The sequence below is a fragment of the Balaenoptera musculus genome, chromosome 8 (assembly GCF_009873245.2).
Source record: "Balaenoptera musculus isolate JJ_BM4_2016_0621 chromosome 8, mBalMus1.pri.v3, whole genome shotgun sequence".
NCBI lineage: Eukaryota > Metazoa > Chordata > Mammalia > Artiodactyla > Balaenopteridae > Balaenoptera > Balaenoptera musculus.
The window spans coordinates 74,716,767-74,740,124 of NC_045792.1; the positions used below are offsets into that span (position 1 = coordinate 74,716,767).

The following is a 23,358-nucleotide window of genomic DNA, read 5'->3' on the forward strand; positions in this document are numbered from 1 at the left end:
TTAGCTGGACAGTGGGAGAGTGCTACTGTGTGCACCCACTGGTGCTAGCAAGGTAGAGGGAGAGGGCAAAAATGGCCCCCACCAACACCTCTATCCCTAGAGAGAGTCCTAACAGGCCCTGCCCCTCTGATAGATGCTTTAAGATTGGCAAATGAATCTTTTTCACATATAGTTTAGGTGCTTTTCAAACTGCTTCTTTTGTGGTGGGTCCCAGGGTGAGTGAGTCTATAGATGAGCCCTTTAAGAGTAGAATCTTAGTTCCCTATAGCCCTTTGGGTCTCCTGAACATAGGCCCTGTTGGTTTTCAAACCATTCATTTTGGGGGCTTGTCCCTCCAGTGCTGGTCCCAAGGGTTGGGGTGCCTGATGTGGGGCACAAACCCCTCACTTCTCAGGAAGAAGCTCCATATTTGTGAGATCCTTCCTGATTATGGGTGAGCCGCACCCAAGAGTGGGATTTTTGGTGGGATTGCATCTCTGTTTTTCCCACCCTCATCATTGTGGCCCTTTTATCCTTTGTTTTGGAGGTGCTAGTCAGATAGTTTTCATTTTTTAGAGGGAATTGTTCCATTTGTAGCTGGAGATTTGGTGTGTCCGTGGGAGGAGGTGAGTTCAGGATCTCCTTCTACTGCCATTTTGAACCTGATAAGTGCTTACTGATGACTATGCCAGGGTTTAAGTTACTCAACCTGAATTAAGTAAATATATTAAATATAATTACAAATAATAAAGTTAAATACAATTTGTAAAAATATAGGATTCTCTTAAGCAAAGTCCTTATTTTATTTATATAAACTTGCAAATAGATACTAACAACTTAAATTTTTTTTTTTTTTGTATACAGAGTGTAAGCATTCTAAAAGTATTTCAGATAAAATAATCTTTCTGGTAGGCTCTAGTTGACTCAGAGCCACACTCATAGAGTTGGATGTCCTTGAATTGGGTTAGGGATGAACAGCCAAATAGAAAAAGTCTCCTTAAAAATAGCTTTTTAGGAGTGACTGAAATTCCCACCATGGGAAACACAACTTACCAGAATAGGTTGGCTGTGTGCTACTTAGCTGGATAAACTGGCTCATTTAGCTGGTTGACTTAAGATTTCTAGAAGTTCTGGGATCCTTTAGAAGCTCAGTGACTAAAATGCTGAGAAAAATAGAATATGAGAATTGAATAAACTATGAAAATCATTTGGTCCGGTTATTTTTACAGTGTAATTTGTAGGCCACCTGAATAAGGATTATATAAAGAATTTCTTAAAAATGCAGACTCCTGGGACCAACCTCAGACTACTAATCAATATTGTTGGGGATAAGGTTAGGGAGTCATGATTTAAAAAGAACACCCCAGGTTATTCATATTGCCATTAAAGTTTGGAAACCACTGTCATAAAGCATAGGCTCCACAACTAAAATGATGTAATATGGCACAGAGAACATACTTATTGAGTGAGTTAGTGAATTAAGACAATTATCTAGAAAATAAAGAACATCAAAAATTAAAGTTTACATGTCTTTGGAGCAGAATGAGGAAAGATTTATCTTATGAGATTGACTAATGCAACTTGAATGATAATAATAATATTGTCATTTTCATTTTGTTCATATTGACATAGCAATAATATACTTCTTGCAGATCTTTATATGTATTGCTCAAGTTAAGTTCAAGTAATTATGAATTACTTCTTATTCTTTGCTTCTTTGTGTGTCTTTCATATTTATATGTATATTCCAAACTTAAACTTCTATAACAAAAAACATTCTCAAGTCATATTTATACTGTTCCTTACCTCTGCACATTTCAAGAGCAATCATAGTATTTTAGAGATAACATGTGTCATAATTTTTAGTTTTGTTTTTTTTTTTTAGTTTTACTTTTATAGGAAGGCAGTAAGTGACAGGGGAATGTTCAACCCTATGAGAATAGCACTATCATACCAAACTCCCTTTAGACTTAACCTATAGTTAGGTCTAGCATATATATTTTTTTAATATAAAGTACGTTGGAATAAAAACAGCACTTCTCCAAAACAAAGATGAAGAATGGCTGATAAGGTTTAGAGTTATTAAATGGGTATATTATTGAATTAGCTCCAAAGTGTCTGTTGCTCTTACTTCCAGAAAGATGGAGTAGACAAAATTTTCTCTATTTCTTTTGCTAAGTATAGCTAAAAACCCTGGACATTATATGTAAAACAAACATAATAAGACTGTGAATGTTAGAGAAGAAGACAAACTGGCTAGGGACTTCGGGACCCAAGGAACAACAGTGAAGTTAGTTCCATGGATTTTCTCTTTGCTTCCTATGTTGCAGACTGGGTGCTTGAGAAGCCAGTAATACAGAAATACTAACTGGCACAGACAAATAAAGCATCAAGAAAAACCTGTACTCCCTAGCCAATGGTCCAGGAACAGGGTGATGCAGGAGGACAGACAATTTTTGGTCAGTAACTGCTCGTTGTAGCCAACCACCACAGGAAAAAACTGTAGTCCTGCCACCATCCCCTCCAAAAGAGCTCACGTGGGGAGACTAGACTTTCACCCCTGCCTGGTGTAACAAGGCGTCCCAACTTCCCATAGAGTTGGTGTCAGAGAAGGCTGAGTGGGAAGCCAAGACTTTCATCCCGCACTGGGTGATAACGTGTCCCTCTCACACACTGCCCTGCATGGTGTCAGTGGAGACAAGGTGGATGGCCTGGACTTCCACTCTTATCAGTGGTAACAAGGTATCAACCCTTTTTTGCTGTGTTGGTGTCAGCGGTGGCCTGGTGGAGAGCCAGGAGTTTTACCACTGTCTAGAAGTAGAAAATCCATTCCCATACCACTCCCTGCCATGGTGACAATGAGGCCATGTGGGGAGCAGCAGGTGGCACCCTTGCCCTTTTCAGTTAGGTTGGGATCAGGAAAGACCTAATGATAAACTTGAACTCCCACCCCCACACAGCAGTAATGGGAGACCATCCCACCACCTCACCACCCGCTGGTGCCCACAGAGGCTGAGTGGGGAACCTGGACTTCTACTCCCACCAGGTAGTGAGGCATCATCCCACTGACCCGACCAGAGTGGTGTCAGAGGAGACTTGGTAAAACAGAAGATTTAAATAGAATCTAGAGTCTTATAATAGCCCCAAAGCCCAGATTTCTGTAGAAAATCACATATAATGCCAAGAACCAGAAGGATATCAACTTGAATGAGAAAAGACAATCTCGAGATACTGATGTTGAGGTGACACAGATGTTAGAATGAGCTGATTAGGATTTTAAAGCGACAGTCATAAAAATGCTTCAATGAGCAATTATGAACATTCTTGAAACAAATAAAAACTAAAAATTCTCAGCAAAAAAAAAGATGTTTTAAAGAAGAACATAGTGGAAATTTTAGAACTGAAGAATAGGATAACTGACAAAAGAACTCAACAGCAGAGGGGAAGGGATAGAGGAATGAATCACTGAATTTGAAGATAGAATAGAAATTACCCAACCTAAACAGCAGAGAGTAAGAAACTGAAGAAAAAAAAATGAACAGAGCCTCCGGGACCTGTGGAACTATATCAAAGGTCAAACATTTGTGTTATTTGTAGTCCTAGGAGAAGAGAGTGGGCTGAAAAAAATTTCGAAGAAATAACAGCTGGAAATATCTCAGTTTGTTAAAAGACATAAACCTTATAGATTCAAGAAGCTGGGGGAACCACAAATAGGATAAACCCAAAGGAATTCATACCAATCAAACTGAAACTTGTTCAGAAAACGAAAGACAAAAAAAAAATCTTGAAAGCAATGAGAGAGAAACAACACCTTAACTCTAGGAGGAAAGTCATTAAAATGACAGTAGATTTCACATTAGAAACCATGGAGGCTAAAGGAAGCAATACAGATTTTTTTCAAGAGCTCAGTGCCAAATCAGAATTCTATAGCCAGTGAAAATACCCTTCAGGAATGAACAGAGAAATCAAGACATTCACAAAGGAAGGAAGGCTAAAAAAAGTTTTCACCAGCACATCTATTCTAAAAGATTGGCCAAAGGAAGTTCTCTAACAGAAAGAAAATGATAAAATAAGGAATTTTGTAGCATGAAGAAGAAGGGAAAAATCAACAGAAAGAGTAAAAGCATGAGTAAATGCAATAGACTTTCTGTCTCGATTTTTCAAAATTATGTTTTGACAGTTGAAGTAAAAACTTTACAATGTCTGATGTGGTTCTCAATATATGCAGAGAAATAGTTAACACAATTATATTATAAACAAAGAAGGTTTGGGATTGTAAAGGGAAGTGAGGGGTTTATACTTCATTTGACAAGTAAAACATGTATACTGTAAACTGTGATAAATAATGTATATATAATGTAATTAATATCAAAGCATCCATTTAAAAAACTATACAAAGAGATATACTCAAAAACTGTTTAGATAAATCAAAATGGAATTATAAAAATATTTCCAATAACCCACGGGAAGTCATGAAAAATAAAACAGAGAAACATAATACAGATGAAACAAACAGAAAACACAAAAATAAAATGGCAGAACTTTTAATTCCTAATACACCAATAATTACATGAAGTGTAAATAGTGTAAACACACAAATTGAAAAGAAAAAAGAGTTTGGCAAAGTGGATTAAAAAATGCAAGTAAAAGGATTAAAAATATACATTATGGATGAAAATAAATGCAAACACTAACAAAAAGAAAGCATGAGTGTTATATTAATATCACATCATTAATATCGATTACACTTTGGAGTAAAGAAAATTACCATGGACAGAGCAGGACATGACATAATGATAAAAGGAGTCCATCCAACAATGAAACATAGCAATGCTAAATTTGCATGCACAAAATAATAGCATCATAATATGTGAAGCAAAAACTAATAAATGGGAAGGAGTAATACACAAATCTATAATTATAACTGGAGACTTCACTCTTTTGTCAATAATAGATGGAACAACTGAATAGAAAATCAGTAAGATATAGATGAACTCACATCAACTAACAGGATGTAACCAACATTTATATAATATTCCACCTGACAGCAGCAAGATACACATCTGTTTCAAGTGCTGATAGAACACATGCCAAGACAGACTATATTCTGGGCAATAAAACAAACCTCAACAAATTTAAAATAATTGAAATAATGGAATGTGTTCTCGAACCACAATGTAATCAAACTAGAAATCAGTAACCATTGTTAACAGGAACATCTCCAACTATTGGAAACTAAACAGCATACTTCTAAACAATCCAAGGGTCAAAGAAAGCCTAAAGGAAAAAACAAAATGGAAACAAACAGACAAAAAAAAAAAGTGACCTGAATAAAAGTGAAAATGCAACATATTAACATTTGACAGATGTAGCGAGAGTAATGCTGAAACGGAAATTTGTAGCACTAAACATTTATGTTAGTAGAGAGGAAAAGTCTTAAATCAATAATAAGCTTCCGTTTCAAGAAATAAGAGCAAAATAAACCCAGACAAAACAGAAGGAAGGCAATAATAAAGATAAGAGCAGTAATCAGTAAGTTGAAAACAGAAAAATATTAGAGAAAAGCATTAAAACAAAAAGTTAGCTCTTTGGTAGATAATAAAATTGGCAAACCTCTAGCTAGACTGACAAAAAGAGGAAAGAGAGATAGGGAAGGAGAGAAAGCGAAATATTTGAGTGATCTCAGGAGTATGTGCTGTGGTGTGTGGGCTCTCATGGAACGTGAAGATTTAAATCCACCGTACACCAAGGGAGGCATCACTATTACTTTAACTACAAGTGGTTTGTGTGTATTTATATCTATGTATGGCTTTTCTCTTGGGTTATAAGTATAAATCCTTAAGAATTCTGGTGATGCATTTTCCAGGGTATTCACTTTAATAATTTCAAACAAATGGTGAAAGGCCTAAATAAGCCAATTAATTCTGTCCTTCCTTTTGGTCCCATTCAGGATTCAGCATCATTAAAAGATTGGAGCTCCTTGTTATTTCTCTGTAATATAGTACTTCTTAATCATTTCTTGTATCTCAGATTTTTTTTTTATGATTTGTTAAAGCTACCTCCAAAATTGTCATTCTTTCTCAAGCGCCCTCTCTCTCTCTCTCTCTCCGCATAAACATATACACACATTATACACCCACACATGCACATGTATACACATATATACACGCAGTTTTGCATCCAATTTCAGGTGCTTCATAGCTCCCCTGAGTTGTAGGTTTAGTACTTCTGCACAGAGAACCTAGAGTTTTTATTGTTAAAAGTTATATACTCCCCACTTGCATTATTATTATTAACAGCGTTCTATCTTCTCCATGGTGCTATTAGCAGGACCTGAGCAGCAGAGAGTCCAGTTTTCTCATCAGTGAAGAACCAAGGGTAAGCAGCCATCTGTACTATACTTTCTTGCATGGACATGATGGGGTGTTTTTTTTGTAGTCAGCAATCGTGACTATTTCTCAGTTCACAGTTGTTTTTCAGGTTCTTATACATGATATTAGAGAATTTATTACTTTGGAAAAAAGTCAGTTTCTTATGGGAAAAAAAATGTCATCAGATACATTAATGAGAATGACACATAAAGCATAGCACTTTGCTAGCATTTTACTTTCTCACTTTTACAGATGAGAAAATGAAGGATCTGAGAAGTTTAATGACTTAACCAAAATGATCCATATGTTTAGGGGGGCAGATCCTTCACTAGATTAGAACTCAGGTTTCCGAGGCCTAATTTAGTATTCTCTCTCCATACATCTTTCTTCTTACCTGTAAGTACATACCTAAGAATAATCATGAAGAAGTACAGTTTATTTAAAAATCAAATTTGAATATCAATTAAGAGGTTAATAAAGGGATTCAGAATTTTTTTTTAGTTGCGTAGTAAATAAAAGATGCTGTTTGGGAAGATGGAGAAATAGAGTTACATTCTTATACTGACAGTTTTGGTACAGATGTTTCCCTTTTCACTAGAGTACTGATCTTTATGTTCCAGAATGAAGGTTGTGGGATTGATCAAATTATAATACTTGAAATTTTGTTGTTTTTATTTTCCTTTTTAATTTATGTTTATTTTTTGACCATGTAAAACATTCACGATTCCAAAGTTGAAAACCGTAGATTGAATAAAGTTTAGTGGAGCCTAAAGCTTATGCCATTTTGGTGTCACTTTTTAAGAAGAATAATGGGACAATAATTTACTTAAAATTTTTACAAAAATGCTTGACTGTGAGAACACATTGCTAGAATCCTTCCTAAATCCTTGAAGGGACTGGTGCAAGTAAGAGGCCCTGAAGCTTAGACTTTATGAGCTTGAAGGTAAATCTATCTCAGTTTGAAACTATGAAACAAAGCATTTCAGAGAAAAATTTCTTCCTTCTTTTTCCCCTTAAACCTTCTGCAGTAAACATTTTTATTTAGTTTATCTTTCCAATGTATCCTTTACTTTTCTGTGTGTGTGTGTGTATGTGTATGTGTGTCTACATACATAAGTATATTTATATTCTTCCTGCTTTTTTTTTTTTAAATAAACTCGTTTACTTTTTTTTTTTTTAATTTTATTTATTTATTTATTTATTTATTTATGGCTGTGTTAGGTCTTCGTTTCTGTGTGAGGGCTTTCTCTAGTTGCGGCAAGCGGGGGCCACTCTTCATCGCGGTGCGCGGGCCTCTCACTATCACAGCCTCTCTTGTTGCGGAGCACAGTCTCCAGACGCGCAGGCTCAGCAATTGTGGCTCACGGGCCTAGTCGCTCCGCGGCATGTGGGATCTTCCCAGACCAGGGCTCGAACCCGTGTTACCTGCATTGGCAGGCAGTTTCTCAACCACTGCGCCACCAGGGACGCCCCCTTCCTGCTTCTTTAAAGGCAGCATACTGTATATACTGAGCTGTTCTTTGGTTTTCACTTAAAAACATATCCTGGAGTTCACTCTATACTGTGTATCAATTTCACTCTCATTTGTTAGTATGTGGCATAGTATTCTATTGTGCAGGTTTAGGATAGTGTATTCATCCAGTCCCTTTACTGATGGATGTTTGGGTTGTTTTTAATCTTGGAAATCTTTTCTATTTTTAGTCTTTAACCCTTGGGAATCAGTTTTATAATATTTTGGCCAAATGTATCTTTCTAAGTAGGATTTAAGTATCAAAAAAAAAAGGCATATGTAATTTTACCGTATATTGCCAAATTCACCTCTGTTTTGCATTTATAAGAAATATATGAGAGTCCTATTTCTCCATAGCTTCATTAACAGTGTATTAATAAGTTTAGATGTTTGCCTGTCTGTTAGATAGATAGTGGACCTTTTTCAGGTGAGAGCTTTTTCAGTTAGCTCTGTATCCTAGGATAGTTTAAACTTTCATTTCTCTCAATATGAGTGAGATATTTTATCTTTTTCTACATTGATGGTCATTTTAATTTATTTTGCTGGGTCATTCTGTCTATATTTCTTTGTCTATTTTCCTGTCAAGCTGTTAGGTTTTCTTTTTTTTTCTTGATTTTTTTGGAGCTGGTCATATATTTATTATTATCCCCTTGTCCGTGATATGTTGCAAATAATTTCCCCAATTAAGTCACATACTAACAATTGAAGTTTTAAATTCCAAATGATTTTAAAGTGGTTTATGGTATTTCATTCTTTATGATGACATTGTCTTTGGTCAAACAGTAAGTTATTAAAATTAAACAGTAGGTTTTCCTTTTTTAATCAACCTTGTAATTTAATATAGTTTTAGATTTACAGATATATGAACATAGTACATAAAGTTCCTTATACGTCAGGTACATTTTTCCCTATTTGCATCTTGCATTAATATGATACATTTGTTGCCAATAATGAACCAATATTGGTACATCATTATTAACTAAAGTCCATACTTTGTTCACATTCCCTTAGTTTTTCCCTGGTGTTCTTTTTCTGTTCCAGGATCCCATCCAGGACACCACATTGCATTTAGTTGTCATGTCTCTTCAGGCTCCTTTTGGCTGTGACAGTGTCTCAGACTTTTCTCGTTTTCAATGACTTTCACAGTTTTGAGGCGCACTCGTCAAGTATTCTGTAGAATGTCCCTCAATTATGGCTTTCCTGATGTTTTTCTCATAATTAGACTGGGGTAGTGCATTTTTGGGAGGAAGACAATAGGAGTAAAATGCTTTTTTCATCACATTATATGAAGGGTACATTGCCTACCCACATGACTTATCATTCTTGATGTTAACCTTGATTGCCTGGCTTGAAGTCATATTTGTCAGCTTGCTCTACTGTGAAGTTTTTCTTTCTATTCTCCCTTTTTATACTGTACTCTTTAGAAGAAAGGCACTATGTGCAGCCCACTCAAGAATTGGGGGATTTTGCTCCACTTCCTTAAGGGTAAATGAATTATTTGGAATTCTTCTGTATGAGAAATAGGTATCATTTATTTATTCATCAATTTATTTATACATTATTTGTATATTTATATCAGTTTGGGCTCAGAGATATTTACTTTATATTTTGCATTATAGACTCAGTACTACTTCATTTACTTTGTTGCTCAAATTGGCCTTGCTTTGATTATTAAGAGCTTTTTTGATTGATCCCTGTATCCCTTTGATATAACCCTATTGATTTTGCTTTGTTTTTAGCTTTTCTTACTTTCTGGCATTACAAGATGCTCTAAGCTCATCTCTTCTTGTACTTTTCCTGTGTCAGTCCCAGAATCAACCATTTTTCCAGGGAAATTTTCTTTTAATGTTATAGAAATATCACAAAAGAAAAATCTGTATCAATCAGGGTCCTATTAGGCATACTCAAAATAGGATAATTTGAGGAGGGCTTAATAAAAAACTTTTACAAATATGGGGTGCCATAAAAGCCCAGTGTGTATAGATCTAGTAACCATGAATCTATTATCACCCATAGAACTGAAGGGAATTGGGAGGGAACAATTATTAGATCCTAGGAGAGAGTCATGTACTTGAGACATTCTTGAGAGGCTTAATGACCTTCAGTGGAAGGATACAACCTTCCTGAATCCAGCCTCAGAAAGGAGGACATTTACACTCTTTTCCCTCCTTCCAATCATTTGTGGGAAGGCAGAAGTCAGAGGAGCTCTTTGATACCTATCAGTATAACCAGTCGCCCTCCCAAGAAAAAAAGCAACGTAGAGATGGATAGAGAAGGGTTCTACTGAGACAAGCCAAAGATATCCAGCAGGATATCATTGGATATATTTTCCTTTTGGAAAAAAATGTAATCCTACCATTATTATGATAGAACTTCACTACTAATGATTCTATAAATACAGAGGAATTCACATAATTTAACCTTTTATTTTAAATAAAGTAGTCAACAGTGGATTTGATTGAGTACCTAAATGGCTAGCTAAATTGCTAGAAGGATGCTAAAACCATTAAATGAAACACAGAAAAATGGAGAAAATTATACCTAAAGGAACCTGTCTCAGAGTGAGTGCCATTTGTGTTGGGAGGAATAATTTGAAAAGTACTTAGTGTTTAAAGAAGGAGGAATGGGAATTGGAAAGGCACACTAGAGGCATGCCTTAATAACAATCAACATGCTGTTAACAGGTTTTGAAGGAGTGTGGATCTTGTTCACCTCAGGGATGGTATTCCAAATATTTAATGACATGCTTGGCCTAGGCACAAGCCAGCCAGAATGTACCTTTGAATAAATGAGCCAGAAGCAATAAGTATGAATACAGATTAGTATTTATAATTGATCTACATTTGTATTTAGATATGATTGCCCTAGGACTCAGACATTTGTCTCCTAGAGATCTTACTCAGTCTCATGGCTTTAAATACCAATGATATGTTGTAACACTTAAATTTAAGTTTCTAGTATAGACATCAGACTTAAATATTAAGACCTTCAGACTTAAATATCCAAGCCATTTCCCCATCATATGCATTTAAATATCTAAAGACATCTCAAGATTTACATGTTTAAAATGTAATTTTTTCCCAGACAAAAAACTGCTCTTTTGAAGTCTTTCATATCTTAGCTACATACAATCTATTCTTCTAGTTGTTCAAGTTAAAAATTATCATCTTTATTGTTTATACATTACATACAATGAAATGCACCCATTTTAAGTGTACGGTTTGACAAATTTTAACAAATCACAACAATCAAGATATAGATTTCCATTACCTCAAATAAAGCTTCCTTTTGCTGTTTCACCCCTGCCCTAGGCAACCGCTGATTTGTTTTTTTAATTTGTTTTCTAAAGTCGTATGTTAATGGAATCATACTATATGATGTATGTAATAGTATATACTATTTTGTGTCTGGCTACTGGCTTTTTCTGTTCAGCACAATGTTGCTGAGACTCATCCAAAACGTCAAATGATACTGATAAATTGAATCTTGTTGAATATATCTGTAGTTTTTTGGTTTCTTTTATTTTGTTTTATTGCTAAGTAGTATTCCATTGTGTGGATATACCAAAATTTGTTTATCCATTCACCTGTTGATGGGTATTTGAATTGTTTTCAGTTTGGGAACCACTATAAATAAAGCTGTTAGGAACATTCATGTAAGAAGTGTTTGTATAGACATATATTTTCATTTCTTTTCATTAATTTCCTAGGTGTAAAATTTCTGGATCATATGAAAAATGTATGTGTAACTTTATATGAAACTGCTAAACTATTTTAAAACATGGTTGTATATTTTTCATTCCTACCAGTAATGCATGAGAATTCTAGTTACTCTACATCCTCACCAGCACTTGATATTGTCAACTTTTTAATTTTAGTGATTGAATGGAGGTTACCTCATGGTTTCAGTGCTCATTTTCCTGATGAATGATAATGTTACACATCTTTTCATGGGCTTATTGGCCATTCATACATCTTCTTCTGTTAACTATATGTTCAAATCTTTTCTGTACTTTTAGAAATTGGATTATCTTTTTATTGACTTGTAAGAAGCTTTTATGTATTCTGAATGCAAAACCTTTGTCAGTTGTATTTATTGCAAACATTTTCTCCCAATCTGTGACTTTCTTTTTCTTTTACTTAACACTATTTCTAAAAATACAAATTTTCAAAGTTTCAAAGTTCACTTTCTCATCCTTTTTCTTTTATGATCCATGTTTCTTGTGCTCTATCTAAGAAATATTTGTCTGCACCAAAGTAGGGGAGATTTTCTCAGATTTTCTTCAGTTTTATAGTTTTAACTTTTACTTTTGGTCTAGGATTCATTTTGAGTTAACTTTTGTAGATGACTTGTGGTGAGAATTAAATTTATTTACTTTTTAAATATGCATATTTAGCACTACCTGTTGAAATGACTGTCTTTTCCTCATAAATTACTTTAGAACCTTTGTGGAAACTGACCGTTTATGTGTGAGTTTATTTCTAAACTCTCTATTCTGTCCCATCATATGTCTATTCTTATGCCAATATTACACTGTCTTGATTATTCTCACTTTATAGGAAATATTAAAATCAGGTAGAGTAATTATTTCTAATTCATTCTTCTTTATCAAAATTGCTTGGCTACTCTAGATTCTTCACATTTCCAAATAAATTTTAGAATCAGCTTGCCAATTTCTAAAAAAAAAAATCTTATTGGTATTTTGATTGGTATTGTGTAGAATCTATAGATCAATTTGAGGAGAATTTACATCTTAACAATATTGATCTTTCAATACATGACCATAAAATATATCTCTATTTTGATCTTCTTTAGTATATCTCAGCAATATTTTCATTGTCAATATACAAGTATTGCACATATATGTTAAATCTGTCCATATATACTTCATATTTTTGATACTCATGTAAGTATTGGGTTTTTTAAATTTCCAATTGGACATTGCCATACATATATATAATTTTTATCTTGGGTTTAAAAAATATGCAGATTTAAAACACATGGCAGAATAATAATTCAAAATTTAGGAGTAAAGGTGTTCACATTAGCATAATGAGAGAAAGATGCTATTGACAACTTCTATGTAGCACCAATAATATAGGTTTTCAACTCTATTCCTAGAGAAGAGACTCTAAAGAATCTTTTTACAAAAAGATTAAAATTAGATTAAATTTAATGAATTGAAAAGATATAGACAAATTATGTTTATGGCAAGTTTATAATATATGAGAATTTATTTTAATATTATGGTAATATTAAAAAGTCAAGAAAAATGTGTACATTAAATATAACCACTTATTATATTAAAAAATTCAGTGCTTAGACAAAACCAGAAGTAAATACACCAATTAGTTATTGAAGTAACAAGGAAATAGGAATGATTTTTAAAATACCTTTTAATAAAAATACCTTTTAATAAAACACTAATAAGTTTTAGTGTTATCCATTTGTAATAAAACATGCACATATTCAGCACATGTTGGAAATATATAATGAAGTTATTAATTCTAAAATTTTAGTCTATAGAATGTTAATTTTATCATTTTGTAATCAAGTCCTTTGGTGATCTTCGTTTAATATATTTAAAATCAAGTTTAAAAAATATTAACTATTAAGTCAGTACTTTTTCAGGACCAATTGTTGATATTGAGCCCATTGGTTTTTGTACCATGAGGGTATCCGGTATTGAAAGAGCTTCAAAGTAACTTGCCATTAGATGTGTTGATCACAAAGGGCTTTTTATCAGTCATTTAGGTAACTTTTTATACCCTGCATTCTCAGTACTCTTAATGTGGTGGCACTAGTTAACCCGTGACTCCAGGGCCAACTTATTCTTTAGGCACAGTAGGCACAGGATACTTTTTGGAGCCCATGGAAATGCTTTAATTTTAATTTCTTTTAAAATCAGAATTTAAAAAAACAAAAAAAAATCATATTATTTTTTTAATTAAAATTTTTTAATAGAGGTAGGGGCCCATGAAAGTCATAATAGGGTCCTATGTGGCCTCTTAGTGTGTGACTCTTTCACTTGCCTTAACAATTCTGTGATGACTTTAGGTAAAACATCTGAGAAAAACAGTAACTTGTGAATCTCATGAAGGATCCCAAGAAAATCAAAGTGCTAAAGTGAAATGTTTCAGCCCAACAGAATATAACAGTTTAAAGTATGCATTATACAATGACCAACATCCATCTTGTTTTTAATCCATCTGTTGTTTTTAAATAACAGCAATATTAACTCATCTATACATAGTAAGCTCATCAGTTTACAGAGCAGGGACTTTCCCACCTTAGTCACCAGTTGCTTGGGTTTCTTTAGCCTATTCCAGGAAAACAACAGTTTAAACAAAACTTTGCATGACAAGAACTGAAGCTCTTTATTGATAATTTCGTTAGATAATTTATCATTTCATTATACTATAAAATACAATACTTGCCTTTTTTGTGCCATAGGTTTTCTTTCAAGTATTATTGATTATCCCAGATGTTTTTAATTAATTGCTTTGGTATTTTAAAAATAATGGTCATGGTAACTGAAGACTGAAGACAACTCAGCATTTAAATAATCAAATGACTTTTCCTTTTTTTCTTCAGTATTTTGGTAGTGAAATATTTTAATGGTAATGAAAGATTCTTAATCTTTTTTGGATCTGATTAAAGCTTTGGAACCTCTTCCTAAAAAAAAAGTAATTACACACACATGTACATGATAATGGTAATTTCAGTGTTTTTTCAGTAATGAAGTATTTTACACTATTGGGTAAACTTTGCATACCATACATGGTCCCAGAATAACTGTAGTAATTTTGCTTTCTTTGTCTGATGTGTATAGGCATACTTAACAGAATACCTATTATACCTATTTTACTTTACATTTCCATTCTCATGTTTTCCTTCATTATTCTTTTTTTTTTTCTTCTTAATCCAGGTCCACAAATGTGTATTATTTAAAGTTATTGTAAAGGGATTTAGGGAAATTTACTTTGAAGTCTCCTTTTTTTTTTTTCTTTCCTTTATTTTTTATTGTTTTCTTCCTATTTTTTTTTGTTCTTTTCTTCTGTCTTCTCCCACCCTCCAATTTAATTATTACACATACACATGCATATTCACATGAGTGATCATATTGAGGGTCTTGTTTGTTTGCGTGTCTGTTTTTGCAGGGGATCTTTTCTTTAATCCTGGGCAGGATTTGCTAACTCTCTATTGATTGCTTTACAGTCTGCAAAGCGATACAATTTGTTCCTGAGGCGGCGTCTTATGGTAACCAGTGCTGAATGCTGCTGCTTATGCTTTGGATGCATTGCTAGTGCTGCAGTGCTAGCCCGAGGCATTTTTGTTGCAATGAATACTACTGATTTGGGGGACTTTGTCACTGATTCCTATTCCCCAGGCAACTGGGGTTTTAGAATGGTGATTCTTAATCTTTTTTGGGTCTGATTCAAGCTTTGGAAACTTTTCCTAAAAAAATGTAATTACATACACACATAAATACACTCACACGCACATACACATATACACACATGCAGTTTACATACAGTTTCAGAAGTTTACGAATCCCCATCAAGAATCCAAGTTTATAAACCTCAGAAAAACGACCTCATTCAATAGCCACCCAGATATTTGCTTCACTATAAACAGGCATTTCCAAGAACAAATCAAACACAAATACAAATATAAATACAAACCTTACACACACTGCAAAAAATGATCTTAATGTCATGTCTTGAGCAAAACAAAAGAATGATGTGTTTTAATAGTGTTCAATTATATGGAACAAAATTATCAGGTTTTTCTGCCCCAGTTGGCTTCAACCAGTTTTTGTTAACAGTCCTAAGACATGTACCTCATGGTGATTTACAAGGCTACCAGTGATTTCTCTGTATTTAAAAAATTTTTTACAGTTTATGGTTAGGGCATGACATAATGATAGAAATTTGGGTTTTTCTAGGTAGCCAAAGGCTACCTTGGCTACCTTTCAGGAGAAGGGAATTACATATACCCATTTTGACTGAACATTCAGGAAATAATTAGATTCAATATTCTAGTTACTTTGTTTGTTCCCTAATAGACAAAAACTCTTGAGTGTGATTTTTGTTGATTTCTATGTGCACATCTTCTATCACCAGAACTTCTCTCTGTGGACCTAAATTTAGCTTGTTCAAACAATATGACCGCTTATAAATATATACTTTTTAAAAAAACCCTCTACCAGACAGAAGATGACTGTCCCAGATTTACAGCAAAAAGATTATTGTTTTTTCCCTCTAATTTTTTGCTTTGATTGTATTTAATCTAATTAGTAGTTTTTTTCCTTCCCCAGTTGGCTCCACAAATTTTGGTGAATTTCATAAGATATGCTAATACTGTGATGATTTACAAGAGCTCAAATAATTTTTTTTGTTTTGTTCACCTTTTTTTAGTGATTTATAATCAAGATATAACATGATAACAGTTTGAATTTTTTCAGGAATTTTTTTTGTTTGTTTTGTTTCACTTTCTTTTAGCAAAAGAGAGATGATTATGTATCCTTTGACTGGGGTGTAGAGAACTCAAACATATCATTTGAATTACTGTATTTTGATATGTAATCTCTAGACTCCCTGAATATTTTTTGTTTCTTCATTCTTTTTTCCACTCATTTCCTCCTGTGCACTGGGAGCTAGTTCTTTCTGAGACACATCAGTTATGCATTCATATAGATAAAATACAGTTATTCTGTTCATAGACCACAGATCAAACATGAGATTTTTGTCTTATTCTTACTTGACTGATCTACAACCAATCCTTTTTATGGGTGATCTGCCTGGCATGACTTGAATGAAAAACAGCATAGAGTACCATAAAAGAAACTCATAAACTAATATAAATACCAGTTATGAAAATTAAAAACCCAGTTCCCCATTCACAGGTTAGCTAAATCAGTTGGAAAGTTGCCTATGTTATAAATTTGCATCACAGGGTTAGAGAGATCACTGACATGCACTGCATCATCTATTTACATCAGTCTAGGTATTATATGTGGCCTATTCCAAATATTAACTATTACATATTATATATAAACTATAAAGAAGGCCAAATCAGTCAAACATGAAATCTCTTCTTTCTGAAGCTCTCTAGTGTTTTTGCAGTTTTGAAAGGGGAGGAATTAATGAACTACACATGTGAAAGCTGAATTTGTAAGTTTGACGATTATACTGAGAGAATTGATAACACAGATTTAAACAGCGGATTGCTTTTAGCTCACTTAGGAAGTTGATGTTGAAAGGAAATTTGCATGAGAGTTTACTTGTAGTGAAGTCAGCTGGCAAGCTAACTTGCTTTCTAATTTTTAACTGCATCTTGATTTCATTTTAACCCTTCAAAAGTTGAATTAGAAAGTAGCAATTTTATGAAAACATACATATAAGCATTTATCATAAGTTTATGTTCTTGCAGTGAGATTCATTAATTGGTCTATAATTAATCATACCCCCAAAGTAGTGTGTGACCATGAATTATTTGTTGGACTAATTGGTACGTTGTTTAATGAAGATAACAAGCCTCTCTGAATATGTATTTTGGATCAATGTATACATGTATTCATTTTGTGTTTTGGTATAATTGTAGCATTTTTATTGTGTGTGCATGCAGTAAATATGCTTAGCTTCATCTTGAGTCTTTGTTGTTTAATATGTAACTTCTTTATGGCATTTCACTTTCTAAAATAAGCATGATCTTCTGTTGATGAAAACTCTGGTTGTCTTCATCTGTCATTTCAGGACTGAAAAAAATTAGATGACCAGTGACCAAATTTTAGCTAATTTTAATCAATTTCAGTGACCAAATTTTAGCTAATCCCTTTCATGTTTTTGCCGTCTGAAAATAAAACTGTAATTTAAAGTTGTGTCATTCATGTCTCCTGCAGTTTAAAAAAGATGAACAAAGCAAAGATTCTATCTTCTTCCGAGATGGGATTAGGCAAATTGATTTTGTGCTTTCCTATGTTGACGACATAAAGAAAGAAGCTGAACTGAAGGCAGTAAGTACTTACGTAAGAGAGATGGGAATAATAAAAAGAAGCACGTTCTATACTTTGACAGGGATGTTTCCTCTGAATTATGTTGTAAAAGTTAGCAGCCCCAGAGTGTTACTGAAAGCTGAAACTGAGTGAAAAGACTACAAAATACGCAGCCTAAGAATGGATGTGTAAAGTCAATTTTATTTTTTGGGTATTTTGGACAGTGACTTCTTTTTCTTCTCCCAAGTGACTGATATATTTTTTATATAGCTCACCTTTGATATTAAATGTGACCTCCAGAATTTGAGGTGTATGTCTGAATATAATATTTATCTTTTGTGTTTACTTTTCATTTCAACTTTCATTAATCCATTTTATCTGAATAGCCTTGATATTATGTTCTTTCTGACCTTATCACTTTCTGAACTTACATTATTTATTCATTTTTTTTACTTGTTTACTGTCTCCAACACCATAAATTAAGTTCACAAAACCAAGGACTTTGTCTTGTTCATTACTGTATACTCAAATGCTTAGAACAGCAGTTAGAGCATAATGGATGCTTAATAAATATTAGATATTTGAAATAATGAATTAATATATTAATTCATATGGGTAAGCATATAAACACACATTTGCTAACATACTTACATAGGAAATAAATGTCACATAAAGTAAAAAACTGTAGCTATTATCCCCATAAGGCCCTGTACATAGCCATTTCTGTCCATTTCTTCCACCCTTTGCCTGGAAACTCTTCCACCAGGCCTCTAAAATTCATTCACTATCATCACCATATTCAGCTCTTCTCTGAATGTCCCCTTCAAGCCTAGCTTCTCGGGTGGGTCTGGTGCCTTCCACAGCAGACCTCTCAAGCGGTGGTGGTTTTTCCCTTACACTTTTTCTGGAGATGGATGAATGCCTGCTCTCCTTTTATCGTTTTGTTGATTACAGCCTATCCTCCCTCACTCAGCCTTGAAGCTCCTGAGTTTTAAATCTCATCGGAGTTATCGCTACCCTGCATTGTTGCTGTCATTAATCTGTCCCTGGTCTTCTGTTCTATTTCTCAACAATTTTAGCTCCTGGATCACTATCACTCTCTCCACAAATACTCCCTTTTTAAGTATTGATTATCTCAATGGTTATCTAGATGATTATTTTGGCATCCTAGCCTCTCTGTTCCTTGAACTCCCTTTTGCAAGTATCTTAGTCTCTAACTCAGCCATTCACTCCCCTAGAACTTGTCATTACTAACAACTACAACTCTTTATAATCTCATTCAAAGTATCCAACTGTCTGACCAATCCCTCGAATATGTCTGACAAATACTCTTCTTCCTTCAACTGCACCAGGACCAGATAAGATACAATTATCTTAACTACCTTTTTACTGCTTCTCCTTATCTTTATGCTCTTCTTTATGCTTATTCAGTTTAAATCGCATATCAAATTATACTCTATTGCATGTGCCATCAAATCCCTTGCCCATCTCTCAATTGTACTTAACTTTGAAACACAATTTTAGTTAAACCCAACTCTCCACCTGCTAATGCTAGAACCATGCAGAAAGACAGGCATACAATTCACTTACTGGTTTTATCTCATATTTGTGCTGATAGACCTCAACTCGGTCCTTAATGCTATCTGGCAGTCATACTTTACTTCCTTAATTTATTCAGTTTCCCACTCTCCTGGGTGACTGTTTTATAACTTTTTCTCTCTCACACCTTCTATGTATCCTCCCCATTTTCAAGCTTAGCTGACCACTTTTCTAAGTCACTGAGAAAACTGAAGCAAGTAGAAAAGAAATTCTTAATTTTCATTACCACATTTGTCTATCTACCAGCATCTTCCACCTGTATAATCTACCTTTCTTCCTTTTACCATAGATGAACTATTTATCCTTCTATCTAAAGCCAACACATTTGCTTGTGTTCTGGATCCCTTTCTTCTTGCCTACCATTTAGGAGTCAACAAGACTACCCCCAGGTTTGCTGACTCACTAAAAGGACTCACAGGACACAGCATGTAGCCATACTCAATGGCTATGTTTTATTGCAATGAAATAATAAAAGCAAAATCAGCGAAAGGAAAAGATGCATGGGGCAAAGTCCAGAGAAAACCAGGAGCAAGCTTATAAGAGTTCTCTCCCAGTGGAGTCACACAGGATGCAGTTAATTCCTCCAGTAACAATGTATGACATCACATTGGAAGTACTGTCTACTAAGGAAGCTCATTAAAGACTCAGTACTGTAGGATCTTATTGGGGGCTGGTCCTGTAACCTTCTGCCTATATCATACCAACATTTCGCAGTCCCGGAAGAAAGCAGATGTTCAGTATGAACTACATAGTTTGTACAAACAGTTGAGGTAAAGTGAGCCACTCTTAGTAGTTCTGGGAATGGTGGGAACCCTCACAAAAACGAAGTTCCCAGACACCAGAACCAACCTTGCAGGCAGGCCTTTCTAAGGATAGCAGTTTCAAGCCTGTTATATTAACTCTTTTCTGCATACCTACCTAGGGATATTGCTTTTAGGATTCTTTCCTCTCTCTTAAAATTGCATTTTGTGTTGTTCTTTACCGGATCATTTCTTTCAACAAATAAATGTGCTGTTAATTCTTCCGTATTAAAAATGAATTAAAAAGCAAGCACGAAAACCTCCTTTTAATCTCAATTTCCCTGCCAGCTAATGTCGATTTCTCAATTTCCTTTTTGCCCAGTTTTCTCTTAAACCCATTCCTATCAGGCCTTAACGTCACCCACTCTGCTCATCTTCAGATAAATGAATCCAATGATCAAGTTTCAACCCTCATCTTGCTTGACCTGTTAGCAGCATTTGCCACTGCTTACCATTCCCTTCTCTACAGTTATGTTCTTCACTAAGCTTCCAGGTCTCCACATTCTCTTAGTTTTCTTCTTATTTCACTAGCCACACCTTCTCAATCTTTTCTTCTCCCTGATTTCTTGTTATTGTAGTGCCTCAGGTTCAGTCCTTAATCCTCTTCTTTCCTCAGCCTACATTGATTTCTTTGGTGATGCATCCTGTCTCACAGTTTTAAAATTTAAAACAATGTTTGTGCTAATTCCAGCGTTTACCTTTCCAGTTTGTACTTCTTTCCCATGTGACTATTCTGCATCTCTACTTGGAAGTCTTACAGAATCTCAGACTCAGCAGGTCTAAAATGAACTCCTGGACTTCCCCTGAAAGCCTGATTCATCTACAAGTCTTCCCCAACTACAATTATTTATCATACATTTCAGTAGTTGCAAAGGATATAATTTATAATATTTTGTAAATGGTCCAGATTTTAGCCTATATCCCTAGAAGGTAAATACCATGGAAATTTGACACTCACCATCATTTATTTTAAAAAATGAATTATATGAAGAAACTTTTTTTTTTTTTTTAAACATCTTTATTGAAGTATAATTGCCTTACAATGGTGTGTTAGCTTCTGCTTTATAACAAAGAAACTCTTTTTTAACACTTCGAATTTTACATCATTTATTTTTCTCCACCTAAAATTTTCCTTCCACTCTCTCCACATAATTTTTTCCTAATTTAAGTGTTTTATCTTTGGGAGTCTTTTATTGTTTGTTCAGTCTTAAGTTTGCTACAACAAATGTGTATATACCTTGAAATGTTTTTATTTCCTTTCACCAGAACAGTCTAAGCCTTAAACTTTTTCTTTTGTTTTGAGGGTTTTGTTTTGTGTTTTACAATTGTACAAGTGTATAATTGATAAAACATCATGAATATACTACAATATTTGACAGGTAGTTATCAAACATCAAAAGTAAGGTCATCCTAAATGCATCAATTAATGAAATGAACACAGGGGCTTTAAACAATATTTTCCACATCTTACTCCTCTGCCATCTAGTGGGAAGCAGACACATAGCACAGGGAGATCAGCTCGGTGCTTTGTGACCACCTAGAGGGATGGGATAGGGAGGGTGGGAGGGAGACGCAAGAGGGAGGAGATATGGGGATAGATGTATATGTATAGCTGATTCACTTTGTTATAAAGCAGAAAGTAACACACCATTGTAAAGCAATTATAGTCCAATAAAGATGTTAAAAAAAACCCAAAAAATAATATTTTCCTTATTCATAGATGAATGAGAATTATTCCTATAATGAGATGGTTCAGCTTCAAGTATATTCTATTTTTATATATGTTTGTATAAATTAAGCTTGTTCGGATAAATAAGTAGATTGGAATAGAAAAGGTACTGTTTTAGCAGTTTGAATCTTTTTTGAGCTCCTGAATTATAGCCCCAAATTACAAAGTGATTTATCATAAAAGTAATGTTTAATGGTCTGTCGCCTAATAATCCTCTTAGCTCGGCCTTCAGTTTTACTGAACTCAGAGAATTGGTGTCCACATGACTTGCAAAAAGCATTTGTTACTACAGTGAGAAGATTTACTTTTTTTAATACTGATAACAATATTTTGAATGTCCCTCTCTGCCCCTTGTTGTTTTGTTTTGTTTTTGTTTTCCTGGATGTTCACAGCCTGCCTTTTCTTTGGTAACCTAGGAGAAGGGCAATTGTGAAAGGGTATCAGAGAGTGAGAATTATTCATAGACATATTCTCACATGTAGTAAACTTTGGAAATGGAGAAAAAGAACCCATTAAAATTATATTTTATTCCTTGTAAAGTTTGAAGATCTCTCAAGGTGGACATATCCATTTGAAGATGTGTCCTGTAATATCCTAGTGAAACCTTTTAAAATTTCAGTTACTATTTTTCACACTTAAATCATAATTTTTTACATTTAAGTCACATTTACAGTTTTTCACACTTACATAAGAGTTAAATCATACTTGAATTATACTTAAATCACTGTTACAATTTTTTCACACTTAAATCATAAAGCCAAAAGATTTTTTGACAATTAATAATTGTTTTAAAGCCCACAGTAAATGATTATTTGCATTTAATTGAATTAAATTTAATTTTACTTTTTCTAAGTGAAATTATTCTTCATGATTAAAAAGTCATGATGATATTTCGGCTTAAAATTGCATTAAATATGTCCTTTATTTGAAGAATACTGATATCTTTGTAGTACTGAATCTTCCTGACTAGGAGTATAATATGTCTCTCTGTTTATCAAATTTTTTATGTTAATTAGTAAAGTTTTCTGCATTTTTTTCAGATAGAGGTCCTGCATATTTCCTGGAGATTATTCCTAGATATATTGGATTTTTATAGTTATACTGTGATTCATAATATAGGTGAAAAGCAGGCCATGGCACTCAGATGGGGGTAATACATAGAGTACTTTTACATACAACCAAGGGACCATCTGGAGGCACAGTCATTGTGTAACAAGTCTGTTTATCGCTGGGCAAATAAAAGGGTTTTACATAATTCTACTAATTTGTTTTTCCATAGGAAAGAAGAAAAGAGTTTGAACAAAATCTCAGAAAAACAGGTCTTGAGTTGGAAATTGAAGATAAAATGGTAAATGTAATTGTTAATCTATATC

General features: G+C 34.0%; 1 protein-coding gene across 7 annotated transcripts in view; it reads left to right on the top strand.

Moving 5' to 3' along the window:
• ANO5 (anoctamin 5) overlaps positions 1-23,358 on the top strand; it is a 99,798-nt gene that overhangs the window by 16,002 nt on the left and 60,438 nt on the right. For 2 of the 7 annotated variants that reach the window (XM_036861223.1, XM_036861225.1), the window contains exons 3-6: positions 6,307-6,357; positions 15,079-15,120; positions 17,765-17,878; positions 23,265-23,333. In XM_036861223.1, coding sequence (XP_036717118.1) covers positions 6,307-6,357; positions 15,079-15,120; positions 17,765-17,878; positions 23,265-23,333 — 276 coding nt within the window. The remainder of the gene's footprint in view (positions 1-6,306; positions 6,358-15,078; positions 15,121-17,764; positions 17,879-23,264; positions 23,334-23,358) is intronic. The other 5 variants (XM_036861224.1, XM_036861226.1, XM_036861228.1 and 2 more) reach the window with 3 other exon arrangements.